Raw genomic sequence first — 14,956 nt, forward strand, 5'->3', positions numbered from 1 at the left:
GCTTTCTCCCACATTCCAAAAAGTTGCATTTTAGGCTCAGAGTAAAGACTAGTTTAAATTGTGCATTGGTGTAAATGAGAGTGTGAATGAAGGGTTGTTGAAATGTGCCCTGCGATTGGGTGGCGATCACCACTACAGGGATAAGAGGTAGGCTACTGCTTTTATTTAAAAAAAAAAAAAAAAAAAAAAAAAGTAGATAATTTTTGTTTTTATTTTGCTATTTAAAACCCCTTAAAATTCGGATGGTCTCTGGCGGGCAAACGTTCTTAAAAAAAATTATATAAACTATGCCGATACTCTAAATGGTTCTGGAACAGCTTCAAACTTACTCTGAATGCAACTTTTTTTTTTTTTTTTTTTTTTTTTTTAAAGCATTTTCGGCAAAACTGCTCGTATGATAAGGGGTTAAGTAAGTGGTCATAGCATGTATGCATCTGCGTATTTTTCCTTACCTAACTGATTGTGGAAATATGTTTCCTAAGGATAATGAAAGAAAATGAATGACTGCAACCTATTTATCAGGATTTTTTTTTATATATATAACTATTTTTTTATATATATAACTATTTTTTTTTAATTAACAAACGCACAATATTTTAAAAATTACATGCAGAACTTTGCCTTTGTGAGATAAAAACCCATATCAAACGAATGACGCCGTTTTGTGACGTCAGCATAACATGGCCAATCAGACAACAAGGGGCGGAACTAAAAATGAAACAGCGGAAGATTCAAAACGAAGATGGCAGCTGAGGACGATATCCAAAATATACACACGCAGAACAGAAGGTACCAAATCAAAAACGAATCAAGCACAAAACTAAAAATCGGTCAAGTTTGACTTATTTTTGCTGTGTTTGAATTGGGATATCATTAGGTCGTCTCAGACTGTTTTGAATTCTGGGTACTCAATGTGAGCTAAAGCAATGCTACGTAGCAGTTAATGATGCTGCTAAGCTGCTTGACGCAAAATAACTTAATTTGTTGTTTTAATCATTTGAAACTGTTGTAATTAACCGCAGCGAGTCTGCAAAATTTCACTTGAACCTTTTTTATTTTTCTCCAACCAAGATGTGCTTTGTTCACCGGAATGGAAACGTCAAAAATGTGCCAGACAGTCATCTTCAATCCGGACTTCTTTGTCGAGAGGCTGAAACATGAACATCCGCAGACCTTTACAGATCTGGTCCTGTCACATGTCACTCGACTCATCGACCTCCCAGGAGATGAGTTCGCCCAACTCACAGGGGACTGTGAACCCAGGGTGCCTTCCTCTGCTGGCTTCCTCCATTCTTTCAACTTCCTGAAACGAAAAGGTGATTTTTAACCTAAATCCATATACTATTTGACATTAATTAAATTTCATTCGCTTGGTATCCACCCACTGTAAGTGCTCTTTGTGCTGCAAATACAGTAACCACTCCTTTATGTAACGGCTACAATAAGTTACCCCACTAACTTTTTCAGTTGCAGTAAAAATGTATGCACCATATCACACATATCGCATAGCACTAACATGTACAGGAATCAATCAAATTTTTGTTGCACCGAGTCCGAGTCACGTGTTTTTGAGTATCTGCTGATAAAGTGTCCCGATCAGATACAGGAGCAATGCATTAGAAGAAGAAAATTGTGACTTCAAGTTGTGAGCCATTTGTATTCATAAGGATATCCACTTGATTATAATAGCGAGAAAAACCTCACACACCAACTTGTGGTTGCCATGGCTTTGTACACCAAATATCCAGAAAGCCTGTATAGAAGTTAGGAATGTTGGAATGTGAAAAACCTTTCATGTATATTGACATTTTGTTGCTGGAATGTGTTTCCCCCCGCAGAGAAAGGTGTAGTTTTTGGTGCACCCTTGACTGAAGAAGGGATAGCACAGATCTATCAGCTGATTGAGTACCTGAGCAAAAGTGAGTGTCATATCACATAAACATCACCTCACATCTTGCAACACTTTTACTGGAAGGTATTATTATGTGACTTCTCACAAAAAAAAAAAAAAAGTTTGGCATGCACTGCTCCTGTCCTGTGTTATGAAATTATAGCACTTATACTAGATGCAATCTGTTAAGAGAAAATGTCAAGAGCACCATGGAAATTTTAGCGTTAATTATATAACAATGCATTACCTTTACTTCTGTTAATTGCTCAGTCATCGTCTGCCTTTCAAATCTTGTGAGAACCTTACTGCTGCCTGCTAGCCTTGAATTAGCATGACATCGTCCCGATTTATTTCTGGAAAGCCCATGACGTATTTGCACAAAAGTGGACACTGACTGGGCCCACATGCTGGAGTCAATAATTCATTACAAAGCACTTTGCCTCGGTGCGTTCGCTCTCTTTCTTTCCGTTTTATTCACTCCGTCTCTCACCGTGTCTACCCGCTGACATCATGTTTTCGCCTCCTTTTGGGCTTTCTCCAAGATCTTCACATTGAGGGGCTGTTCCGTGTGCCGGGCCACAGCCTCCGACAAGCTGCGCTGAGGGAGATGTTGAACGCCGGGGCAGAAATAGATCTCGAGATGGGGGACTTCCACCCCAACGACGCCGCCTCGCTGCTCAAAGCATACCTGGGAGAGTTGCCTGAGCCCCTGCTAATGCACAGACACTATCATGCCTACCTTAAAATTGGAGGTGGCCATCATTTCACGTCTCAAAACAAAATATTACTTTTCTTGAACTCAATATAACACGCTATTTCTAATGTTCACAGAGATGACTCTCTTCGATGAGAAAGGAGATAAAACTAATACGCCAGACAAGGTGCACCAGGTGGAAGCCTATCAGTTGCTTTTCATGCTACTGCCACCAGCTAACCGCAGTCTGTTGAAGCTCCTGTTGGACCTGCTCTATCACACTGCACGCAATCAGCACGTCAACAAGATGTCCGCTATTAATCTCGCAACCATGTTTGCGCCACAAATTATCTGGCCCAAAAATGTACGCATCATTTACTTTCCTTTTAGATCACATGAAACCCTATATTTCCCTACTCATTTCATTTTTCTCCTTTTTTTTGCAGGTGATGGCAAGTGATCTTCAGGGTAACATTGAGAAGCTAAACAATGGCATAGCGTTTCTCATTAGGCACTCTCAAAAGCTGTTCAAGGTAAACTAACAGAAAAACCTTTGCCTATATATCCTCTCTTAAATGGAACATTGAGACTGTCCACTGTACAGTCCGCTTTTATTTTATAGTGACCCTTTTTCACAGCACATATCTTTCCTTAAAAAAAAAAAAAAAAAGGGACACACTAGTTAGCAAGATTTTAAAGTCTAAAGTCACTTTTCTACCAAACTGAGAGGAGGGCTGGCTCATGAGACAAGTAATAATCAATTACATATTGATGAGGGTGTGGATGAAGATATAATTCCATCGATGTTTACTTTTTTAAATGTACCTTTCACTCACTATGGGATCACTGGAACTGCCCACCACCAAGAATCACAATGAACAATGACCCATCTCGTTTTTGTCATCCTCCATCAACCAGGCAGTAACCTGCTAGCTAACAAGGAGATGGACAAATACAAATTTGACATGCGAGACCTTTTCACTTTTGTTATGAGTTCAGCCTGATAGAGATCTATTTGATCATCATGACAGTGCTAAAGCATTTTTGTTGTGATTAAATGTAAAAAATGTTTTTTTTTAATTTGAGTAATGTCTTTCCTGGGATAGAGATCCTCTGATACCGTCAAATTAAAAATAATTCTGGATAGAAATGAACTAGCTGAAACATTGGAGGGTGCAAAGGAGAAAGGCATGCCAGGGAATTCATAAAGAATCTGAGTATTAAGCTAAATGTGTACTGCTTATCGCATCGGTGTGATTGTGACTTTTTGAACTGTAAGATTTCTTACCAGTTTTATTTCCTCAAATATTCTATTTACACTTACTGTACTTTCATTGAAGGCCCCTGCATATATCAGTGAATACGCGCGTATATACTTCACCGGAACCAAAACTCTTCAGTCAAAGGTAAGGTAATTAAAAAAAAAAGTTTTTAAGCATACCATATTTTTTCTTTCAGTTGAATTAAAGTATTTCATAGAATAACAGTAGTGTTTGTTTTCTGCATTTTTTTCCATCTAGTTGTAAGTTTTCAGTATAGTTGAGCTCCACATGTACATATACCCAGTAGGCTTTATTGAGATCACTTTGAGATTTAATTCGTCTTCTTCCTATTCTAGAATAACCTGACGATCACGTCGGGGACCAAAACACCGCCTCGTGTGCTCCAGCCTACATCCAATGTTTCTCCTTACACAAGAAAAGTCAGTGGCAACAGCTCAATGAAGTCAATGGATACTGAAGGATACACTGAATCAGCGCTCCGAGAACTTTACCAACAAATCAACAACTTGCCTGAGTCTGCCAAAAAGAAGAAACTCATCAGACAGGTCAGTGTGAAATATCAATGACATGCATCTTAGAAGTGAGCAGGCTAATGTTTCATGCTTGCTTTCTTTAGTTTCAAAAGCAGCCTATGGTGACACCCACAGTGGATACCCACTCGCCTTTGAGCAGGAAGCATAGGCGATCCCGCTCTTTGGGTGGAATTATTAAGGTGTGTTGATGTTAACTGTGCACAGTGTCAGACCTGAACATAATTTTAATATCGTTGTACACTACAGTGGTTGTGCAAATACATAACTGTATGGACTTTAGTTTGACATGTTTTGTTGCGTGTTTGTAAAACATAGATACCGCGAATGTTTTTTTTTATATATATTTTTTAAAACAAGTGACATTTGTAAGCAATCACATTAATTATTTCAGAGGAAATTTCCGTTTCTCATGGTAATTATTGCATAGATTCTGATGATGATGTTTTGTCAAAACAGAGGAAAGTGGTTGGAAGCCAAATGTCAACAGGTAAGGAAAACGGCAGAGTGCAGAGGCCAGCAGCCACCTGCTCGGATGACACCAGCAATGGAGGGGTGAGTACCGACAGTGAGCTTTGACTCCAGAATGACTGTTAATAGTTTCAACTGTCAAAATATTGCCAACACCACTCATATGCCACTTATGATGTTTTAGTTCTTTTCTAAGACGTACATTATAGATGTCAACTCATGTATTCCTTGTCTCTCGAATTTCCTTTAGGCTGAACAAGTGAGGAAACTTCCCATCTAGCTGTGAAGTGTATTGCCTTTCTATCACTTTTTAATTTGAATATTTAATATGCGTCAAAGAGGAGGTTGTCAGATTTTATTTCTGGGTAGTTGTTGGAGAGAGGTTTTTTGTTTTGTTTTGTTTTTTGTTTTTTTGGGGGGGGGTTTACTCAGCAGTGGATGGTCTGTTTATTTAGTCAACCAGCTAACCATTTTCTTCAGAAAATGGTTAAAAAAAATAACTATTTTTTTTTTAAATTACAAATATGGTATGTATATACTGTATTTTATTCATTGACAGGGACCATTTCATATAAATGTTGACTTTAGAAGACCAGAGACGTGCCTTAAAGTGAATTTCTTAAGTTACTGCGTGGCGTGTTGCAAATTTGTATTTAACATGAAATTTGTGCAATTTACTTTTTTAGGTCTCCCAAAGTTCTGAATGTGTTATAATTTAATTTAAGTGGGGGAAAAAAATGCAAACTTAGGATATGGGTTTCAAAGGTCAGTTTCTATAGATGATATAGTTCTGTCTTCAGGAATTTACTGCTGTGACATTTTTTTATTTTTTTATTTTTTATACTTTTTGTGTGTTTGTTGTTTACTACTGTCCCTCAAATGTGCCTTTATGCTCTTTAGAGTAACTTTTATTATTATTATTAGTCAGTTCTGCTTTATTTGCAGCTTTGTATGCAAGCTGTATAGGCCTTATTTGTTACAGCTGTGAAAGAATTTTTATCCATATTTTTTGTATGGCTGGTTAAGGGAAAATTAAGTAGTTTATCTTGTTGTTAGTGAGGTACTTTCTGTGAGGGTTTTGAACCACTGTTACTTCTGAAAACTTCTTCATCAGTTGGGGTTTCTTCCATTTCCATGTTCACTCTGCCAGGCTGTTACAATACAAACATGATGTGACAAAGTTAACTAAATGGACCCTGTTGGTATTGATGTTACTGAAACCCGACAAAGGACTTATTAAAAGACTTAAGACCGAATTTGGTTTCTTGTTTTTTTCCCCCCATTTCATGCAAGTGCTCGCAATTCCTACAATGCCCACCAGGCAGCGCTGCTTAGTTACAAATGGATAGCCTGCGGTGAATTGAATAGCTGCATTAGAATTTGGCCAAAACTGATGAGAGTGTGTGTGTGTGTGTGTGTGTGTGGGGGGGGGGGGGTGTAGTATAGTATACCCATATTAATACAATGTCTTTTCACAGAGAGCTTTAAAATAATATATTTCCTACTAACATCCATAGAATAACCTCTGTGAATCAATACATCCACTGCAGCCAATAAGACTGACGAGGAGACGGTGATGACTTAATACAGCGCCGAGAATGCCAAATAAAATCCAAAGAAATTTAAATAAATCCCAGCCTCAAAACCATGAGCAACAAATAGAAATAATGATAGGGATGCAAAAAAGCTTGACCTTTAACTGTTACCAACGTCTTTGCAGTTTGCAATAAATTAGTTGAAGGTGTGTGGGTGGATGCAGTCGGAATGTCTCAGTGTGTCATTATGGTATCCATGTCAATGCATGTTTGGTATTGTAAGTATATGTTGTAAATGCTGGTGAGAATGGCTTTGCTTTCTCATGCTGTGTAAATATATGAGGATGTGTTCATGATAGTAACTACTGTATTGTTTTGCAGCATGGGGTTTTAATTATTTTTTTTCAAAATCAATATGTAAATGTAAATGAGTCGGACAAACTGATAACATATCAAGTGTGTGTCTGCTGTGTACTCAAAGCCTCTAGTTTAGATGTGTATTACGATACGTTGTATACAATGTACAGTAAATGGTGAGATGTAATAAATGCTCTGCATTCTCAGTATTATGAATTGATGGTCCTGCAAGTCCTTCTCCTTTGTATAGTGTCCCTTTCTAGTCTAATTATAAATTACTCACATGTCCTCCCACAGCCTTGAGAGCACCAGAATAATTCCTGATGTGTTTTGTGTGCATTCCTAAAGTGGAACGCCCCCCCCCCATTACCACTAAACAAAACTGTCTGCTCTTTAATTAGGGAAGATCTACACCGTGCCGACACGCTTACTGCGACAGATAGACCTCCCTCTCCTGACAGAAGTATCCATAAGTACACCTGCATGTGCACATGTTCTTTTCACTCTTGTTTTTTTTTTTTCTTTTTTCTTTTTCCTTCTTCTTCATGCATTTGCCAATGAATGACATTCTTTGGGCTGTGTTTATGTTAGCAGGGATACACCCTGCAGCAAAATCCCTCTGTGGACTCAAAAAGTGTCCCAAGGTGAACTATTAGCACAGCACTGACTAAAGACAGCTGTATTGTTTGATGATATTTTAGTATAAGTTAAACAGAGGTAGTTTAGGTTTATAAATGTGAACAATTGCTAGATAGTGAAAGTTGACAGGGCAGCAAACAGGACACATGTCTGACCATGTTCAAAATGGCTTTTGGACCAATATACCATGACACAACTTGATATGTCTAATAAACAGTCATCATCTGAGCAAAGCCCTTATTGGAAGTGGCTGCAAAATTATGTAGTTTAAAGACTTTCCAAGTATGCTTTCACTTACATTTTGGCTGCCAAGACAAAACAGAGATATTAGCGTACAGAGTGTCCTACACAAGCCTCAAGCACAGTTGTTTTGGAATCATTTCCTCTTCTTTTCCTCATTTTTTTTTTTTGTGCTTAGTAGCAATTTGACGCAGACATTCCTGTGAAGCGTGAACATTTCTCTGTGAGCGTCTGTCAACAACTCCCAGTAATGAGACGTTCTCAGCCCAAATCCGCATGTATCGTTCCTCAAAATGCAAAACAATATAAAGATAGAAAAGTCAAAATGAGCATATGAAAGTAAATGCTAGTCTTTTGCTTGAAAGAAATATACAGTGAATGTATGGGTCAGCTTATCTTTAAGCTTTTCATCCACTTTAGGAATAGTCACTGCCATTAGGAGATGAATGCCGTACCAATTTATATCCATAAATTCAGCAGAGCAGGTCTGGCTTTTCATATTGTAGCTACCATTCATTTGTTTATATTGGGACCACATCTCATGATGACTATTTGTACATGTGGATACACGGTATTCAAGTAGTCACCGATAGTCACCTATACCACTAGTATTTTTTGATACATAATATTTCCCCCGTGACAAATGTCAGATAATTTTAAAGAAAGTCCTAGATATCATTTATCCATAAAATTGCATGAAATAAATGGCAATTTTCTATTTTACTAATTTCAAATGTATATTTCCTGATCGGAAAAAGGATGTCCCAAGGAACGATTGAAATAAGCTTGAAATAAGGCCTGGTATCGGCTTGACACGATACTCGGTATCGGTGTTTGCCCATCCCTACTTGATATACATGTTTTTTTCCTTCACCTCTAAGGAGTTGTGTGGATTCCTCTCATCCCTGCTGGGTTCACCTTTTGTTACATGTACACATTTACAGCCACGCACACAAACCCAAGCTCCCCTTCAGGCAGGGGTTATGCAGTGTCATGCAGGTTAGGTGCCTCTCTCGGGGGTACGCCTGGAGGCAACCTGAGAGAAAGGAAGGAGTGGAGTGGGTGGGAATAAATAAGAGAAAGATATGTGGAGTAGATGTGGATGGTGAATAGAATCCAGGGAATGAAAGAGGGATCTTGAGAATGAGAGGGAGTTCAGGCAGGGTTCCGATTGGGGGGTGTGTGTATAATGTGTGAGGAGGGGTTGGGGTGGAGTCGTGGGGGTCTGCTATTTGTAGATCCTTGTGATGGATGACTGGTGTGTGTAGGAGAGAGAGAGAAAGAGAGTGTTTTTGGTTTTTTTTCATTCTGCTCTTTCCTCCTGTTCCGTCTCTTTAGGCAAGCAGAGCGGAGTGGGGCTGAGTGAGGAGGAGACGTCTGCACACCATAGCCACTCTACGGAGCCAAAGCAGGAGAAGAGTTTGCAAGGAGACAATAAGAGCAAGAGAAAAAAATTTTTTTTAGGAGATCCCAAACTCAAAACGAACCAAACAAACATAAAAAGGATTTGCCTTGCTTTACTCCCGAAAGGAAATTATATTTGTTTTATTTATATTTACTGATTATATAGACATTTTCTTTCCAGAAGGACGTCTTAGAAGGTGGACAGGAAGAAACAAGTCAGGCTGGGATGGTGTTAACAATGCCGGGCAAAGGGATGTTATATGGCTTTGGCAAGCTGGAGCTGTGCGCCGCGTGGGGCGTGATGCTGTGCGCCCTGCTGACGGCCAGCGTGGGTGCCTGCCCTGCCTTGTGTACCTGCAGCGGCACCACAGTCGACTGCCACGGACTGGGGCTCAGGACCATGCCGAGGAATATCCCGCGCAACACCGAGAGGCTGTGAGTACCACCTGCACATTTTGCCGTCTCCCTGGCTGCTGTAGTAACATGCTTGATGTCACTCCAAACATTGAGAACAATAGCCAGGCTTGTCAAGCTGTGTGTCACGCTGGCATTGCACTCAGGTACAAATAGGCAAGAAGGACTGAGTGTTTTTCATATATCCACAATTTACTAAAACTCCATTTACTTACACAAATCTAACTTTTAAAGTTAAAGAAATAGAGTTCAAGAAGAAGCTGCATAGTTTATATTCTGATTCCTCACTTGGCTCCTTTTCACTTCATCCCCCACTCGGAGTCTCCCCTATTATCACCCCCCCCAAACACCATCCGCCTTTCTCCCAGTCACGGCCCTGAACACTCACTCCACAAATTGTTAAATCATGTAGAAAATTAAGCAAATCTGCTGCTTAAGTGAGTCTTCCACCAGGATCTTGTAGCTGTCTTGTAAAACTGATGGAGAATGAGGGAGAGGGAGGTGAGGCAGACGCCGGCTGCCAGAGTGAAGTTGCGTCGTTTTTTTTCCTGACAATCTACCCTGAAATATTCATCAGTAAATCAAAAGTGAACAGTGCGAGGGGAAATAGATTGTTCTTTTTCAGCTTTTAGAATATCAGTCCTGAATAAAAGATGCTCTGGGAAAAGCGGAAGATAGGCAGCACTGGCACAGGGGGAAATATTTCATGCTTTTCATATTTAATTTCGGAGAACACTTTTTTTTTTTTTTTTTTTTTTGGTTTGGTTGTTGCCTGACAGTGTGAATGCTTCCGGGTTGTGAACATGCAGGTTGAAGTGGCAAGGAAAAATCATTTTCAGGTTTTCCTCTTACATGAATGGTTGTAAATATTCATTGCCCCACATTGATCAATATTTTTTGTTAGTTGTCTGTGCTTTAATTTCTCTATCTTTAAGTCTCTCTCCTACATGACATTCCTAAAGGTCATCAGCCATTGAAAAAGTTACTTAGTTAACAGTTAGTTACTTAGTTAACAGATAACAACAACTAGACTTTACATCAGTGTGATCGGCTGGATGAGGATCGGATGATATTTTGCATTTTATTCAAAATTGGCGATCGCCTGTAATGTCTTAATTTGCCGGATCGATCAATGACGTCATTGATTGGATCTGCGAGAGAAGACATTGCATGTTTTTGAAGGTTGTTTATTTATTTATGTATTTATTTATGTATTTATTTATTTATTCATTCATTTATTCATTCATTTATTTTTTTATTTTCTTCAATGCATTTCAATTGCCGTCAGTTATACGTGGGTTTTCGCTATTCATGGACCGGGCCAGTTCCTATCCACCGCAAATGGGCGACGGTATAGTAAATTTAAAGTATTTAAAATAGCTATATTGCTCCATTTTCTGCTCAAATATATATATATATATATATATATATATATATATATATATATATATATATATATATATATATATATATATATATATATATATATATATATATATATAAATTCTAAGATTTAGGGACCATCCTTTCCTGTGAGGTGATGAATCAAGGTCAACACAGTATATTTTAAACCAAATGATCGTCAGATTTGCATGCCACCAAGATTGGCCGTGTCATGTGTGGAATCTTTGTTTTACAATTCTGCCTCAAAATGTTCGAAGTTAGTTAAACAAAATGTCAAGTTCAACTTGTTTTCAATTCATTAGGCGTGAAATAGCAAAAACATAACTCGCCTCACTTCAGTGGCTCTGCTGAATTAGTCTTGGAAAGTAGAGCAAAGATGACTAAAAAGCTTTGTGGATTGTGTTAGCACTCGTGTATACAGACTGATGCGTTTGGGAAATGGCGTGTGTCTGTGTGTTATAGAAGGGGGAGGGTTTTAGGGAAAAGTGTGTGTGTGTTTCGGTGGTGGGATGTGTGCTCTGAGGGTGTCGCCACAGACAGCAGAATCCCATTTGCACTTGTCAGTGTGGGTTTGGATCAGTTCTGACCCCTGCGCTCCTCAGCCTGGAGACACAGTAATGACACTGTGAGGCTCCCCATGTGAAAACCACACCAGGAGGACCACTCCCCCTTACTAGCGCTCCTCATCTTTTTAATGCGCTGCTTCTTCATTCTTTGCATCTGTTTTCTCTGACTCTTAAAAATATCCCATGCGATACTTTTCACCTGATTATTTAGGAAAGTATTCATTGATCCAAACACAGCCCATCTCTCTGGCAGCTTTATCTCGCTTACATCAAGCGTGTGTGCCTCATCTGTGTGAATGAGTTGATTTGAAGAGGGGGCGGAGTGTGGCTGTTAAGCACGGGTGCGCCCTTCTGTTAATTGCAAAAAAGCCAGCGATAGCATATTGACAAATGTCTCCAGGAAAGCCTCTTTGCTCTATGGGGTTCTTTTTGCACTTGTTTGCAAACCTTCCACATGTGAGCATGAAATGAATAAGCAAGTTTTTTTTTCTCTCTGTATTTGGAAAATATGTGTGCATATGCCAGGGAATGCCTGCAGTGTTTTTGGCATCGCTGCTTCGTCTGACAGCTCGCCAGCCACCTGATCCATAATTTACCCCAACAAGCCTGAAAACAACCGGCCCGCTACCTGGCAACGGGGGAAAGTTGAAAGAGCATGATGTAAAAGGCAAAGAGACACACGGGCTGAGGCTGAGCGTGATGAGAGGATGCTTGAGAGACAGATTGGCGCACTCACTCGAGCTGGTAATCATCGATGAGGTGACTGCGTAGTCATGAGCAGAGAAAGTGCTTGAACAAGATCACTCAAGCGCATCCGTTTCTTGTCAGCAGGCTGGAGACAATGGTAGTGTAGTGGTTCACATAGCTGGCTTTCACTTAAAGACCAAGTGTGTAGTCCTTAGCACCTTCTAGTGGTCAAAATATAGCATTAGAAGCACACAGGAGCATGTGCGCTATGGTGGCTCAGAGACCACATTTCGCAAGTCTACCAGCAATTCTTATTTTGCGTGAGCAAACGAGCATCTTGGCAAATGACGATGACTTGGCAACCGGAAGATCAAGCGAGCAGGAATTAGCCGGAGAAACTAACGAGAGTAGCTAGCGGGAGTTAGTCGGAGACATCGGCTGGTGTGGCTACCAAGAGCGGAAGGAGCTAGTAAAAAAAGAAAGCTCGTAAAAGCTTGCAATAGCAAAGCAGAAAGTGACAAGCGATGGGCCCAAATCACGGGAGTTAGTGATCACCACCTGCAGACCCCACCTGTTGAAGGTAAGCTGCAGGCGTCCCATTGGGTCCGACACTCGATGCAAGCACCACCCGGGCTAATTACATTCGCGAAGTTGTCCATTGGGCATCCGTAACAGGAAGATGGCGGCAAAACATGGCAGCTCTAGTAAGGTGATACTACAGCCATGAAATATAATTAGTGATTACTAGACCAACGATTATCCAACATACGTACTTTTTTGCATACTATTGACATAAACAGTCACCATTAGATGGCGCTCGGGATCCCTGAATGTCCCTTTACAGATGTTATGCCAGTCCAGGTAGTTGGGCTTTTGCCCTAAAGCAGTGCTTCTCAATTAATTTCATGCCCCCCGAGTAAGAAGAAAACACCCCCCCCCCCCCCACACACACACACACACACACGCGCGACTATAAATAGTATCATTTGTCTATAAAATTGTGATGAGCACACCTCTGCATAACACTGTATCCGTATTAACGTATTAGAGAATACAAAAGAAAGAAATATGGACCAACTTACAACAAAGAATAGATTTATTAACTGTAACAGAAAAGATTTAAAGTGCATCTGAAATTCAAAAATAAAATTAAATCCTTAATTAAACTGGAAACATTTTTTGACTGACAGTGTCAAACCATATGATACGGAAAAATAAAATTACTTAAAATCAATAAATAATAATGCATTCAAACTGATCACCAACATTAACTCAGAAGCACAATATTTAAAAAAAATAAAATAAAAAAATTGAACCTGCAAAACAAAAATATTTTATTTTATTTATTTATTGATATATTTTTTTGCTGTGTGCAAAGTGCACATGCTCAGTGCAAACAAAACCTCTACACTACCGAGCGAATGCTCCCTGCGCACACTGCCAATAATTAGAGAGCCACTGCCCCCAATGTAGTGGAGGTGCATTTGCACTTTATTCTAGGACAGTAAAAAAAAAAAAAAAAAAGAAAAAAAAAGCATGTTCCCCGAGGTCAAAAGCGCCCCCCTTGATGGAGCCTCGCGCCCCCCTGGGGGCACCCGCCCCACTATTTGAGAAGCACTGCCCTAAAGTAACTATACTAGGCTCCAGCTTCTCCTGAACGGACTGATGGTTGTAAGATGGTAGATATGGCATTAGAGGGCCTTTGGATTTAGAGTCTCTGGAAAAATTATCCCCTGTAGGGGTCTCCGCACCCCAAGAATTGTGCACTGAACGTGAAGATTCTGGGTTCAATCCTCAATTCCCTCAGACAGTCTTTGTTCAAAACAATCCTGATCATTTTTAGAATAAAACAAATGCTGATGCATGCTTTTGAAAATTGACTGCATGTAAACATGGTCATTGTTTCAAATCACTGAAGGATGAACTGACAGTAGCGGTTCATTTTCCAAAGACATTCTCTACTATCCATCCATCCATTTTCTAAACCCCTTGCTCCTCACAAGGGTCGCGGGAGGTACTGGAGCCTATCTCAGCTGGCTATGGGCAGTAGGCGGGGTTCACCCTGAACTGGTTGCCAGCCAATTGCAGGGCACACAAAGACGAACAACACATTTTCGACTATTTAATATGTTAATGTTGAGACTTCACTTGTTATTGTTTCTTTGTTCCTGAGCTACATACCTCTGTAATAAGCAAATTGTCTGCCAAACATCAAAGGCTGCTGCTGAGGTTCTAAACTCCCCCATCGACCCACTGGCCTGCTCTCCTGACACAGCTACATTTTATTTCTGATTGCACTCTAGAGAGGAATTATCCCGTCAAAGGCATTTATGTGTGTCAAAGCCATAAATCAGGTTTAAGAGTCACATTGTGTGGATTTTGAGGGACAAAAAGCGAGGCCTCACAAGGGGGATATAAATCATGGATGAGGATAATTAGCAGTTTGGTCTACTGAAACATGCTTGTTTTTGACAATGTTCAGTAATTCTATTTCAAGGTGTTTGCATATGTGCATATTCAGTCTACATAAGAGAACAATAGTGCCTCAAATTTTAGCAGACCATGAAAGCCGATTTGGCGCATCCACTCAGATCATCTTTCATCTTCCAGAAAGTCCGTCTTTCTTGTTAACCTTGTCGGCTGGGCGCGAGCAACCTGGCGGCGGTGATTGTGAGTGACGGCGAACTGAGTGAACGCCTGCGTAATCCATATTTCACGCTCATCGAGATGCTTTTTGATGAGATCGACTTTTTGAAAGGCAATTACAGCATTCCAGACATAAAGGAAGATCTGCACTCGCTTACTGTAAAGGTGCTGCGTAACAGATGACTGCTTAAATGT

General features: G+C 39.9%; 2 protein-coding genes across 7 annotated transcripts in view; both read left to right on the forward strand.

Moving 5' to 3' along the window:
* Positions 1-57: 57 nt before the first annotated feature.
* Positions 58-6,125, forward strand: LOC144000767 (rho GTPase-activating protein 19-like). 3 transcript variants are annotated; one of them, XM_077494374.1, is made up of 11 exons: positions 58-147; positions 1,072-1,316; positions 1,839-1,919; positions 2,434-2,643; positions 2,723-2,949; positions 3,032-3,118; positions 3,926-3,991; positions 4,204-4,413; positions 4,485-4,580; positions 4,858-4,953; positions 5,120-6,125. In XM_077494374.1, exons 2-11 carry the CDS (start codon positions 1,091-1,093, stop codon positions 5,147-5,149), a joined length of 1,329 nt encoding a protein of 442 aa, XP_077350500.1. In that variant the 5' UTR covers positions 58-147; positions 1,072-1,090; the 3' UTR covers positions 5,150-6,125. The 3 variants fall into 3 exon arrangements, with proteins under 3 accessions (XP_077350500.1, XP_077350498.1, XP_077350499.1); XM_077494372.1 differs by lacking the exon at positions 58-147 and adding an exon at positions 688-789; XM_077494373.1 differs by lacking the exon at positions 58-147 and adding an exon at positions 776-913.
* A 2,770-nt stretch (positions 6,126-8,895) lies between these two features.
* slit1a (slit homolog 1a (Drosophila)) overlaps positions 8,896-14,956 on the forward strand; it is a 108,291-nt gene continuing 102,230 nt past the window's right edge. For all 4 annotated transcript variants that reach the window (XM_077494367.1, XM_077494370.1, XM_077494369.1 and 1 more), the window contains exon 1: positions 8,896-9,479. In XM_077494367.1, coding sequence (XP_077350493.1) covers positions 9,271-9,479 — 209 coding nt within the window. In that variant the 5' untranslated portion in view covers positions 8,896-9,270. The remainder of the gene's footprint in view (positions 9,480-14,956) is intronic.

Source organism: Festucalex cinctus, chromosome 14, assembly GCF_051991245.1.
Source record: "Festucalex cinctus isolate MCC-2025b chromosome 14, RoL_Fcin_1.0, whole genome shotgun sequence".
Taxonomy (NCBI): Eukaryota; Metazoa; Chordata; class Actinopteri; order Syngnathiformes; family Syngnathidae; genus Festucalex; species Festucalex cinctus.

Excerpts from the sequence above, each read along its gene's own strand:
- LOC144000767 (XM_077494372.1), top strand. The coding sequence starts at position 743 with ATGGCAGCTGAGGACGATATCCAAAATATACACACGCAGAACAGAAG. Across the intron at positions 2,644-2,722 it reads TGCCTACCTTAAAATTGGAG|AGATGACTCTCTTCGATGAG; the intron begins GTGGCCATCATT and ends TAATGTTCACAG. Across the intron at positions 4,954-5,119 it reads ATGACACCAGCAATGGAGGG|GCTGAACAAGTGAGGAAACT; the intron begins GTGAGTACCGAC and ends AATTTCCTTTAG.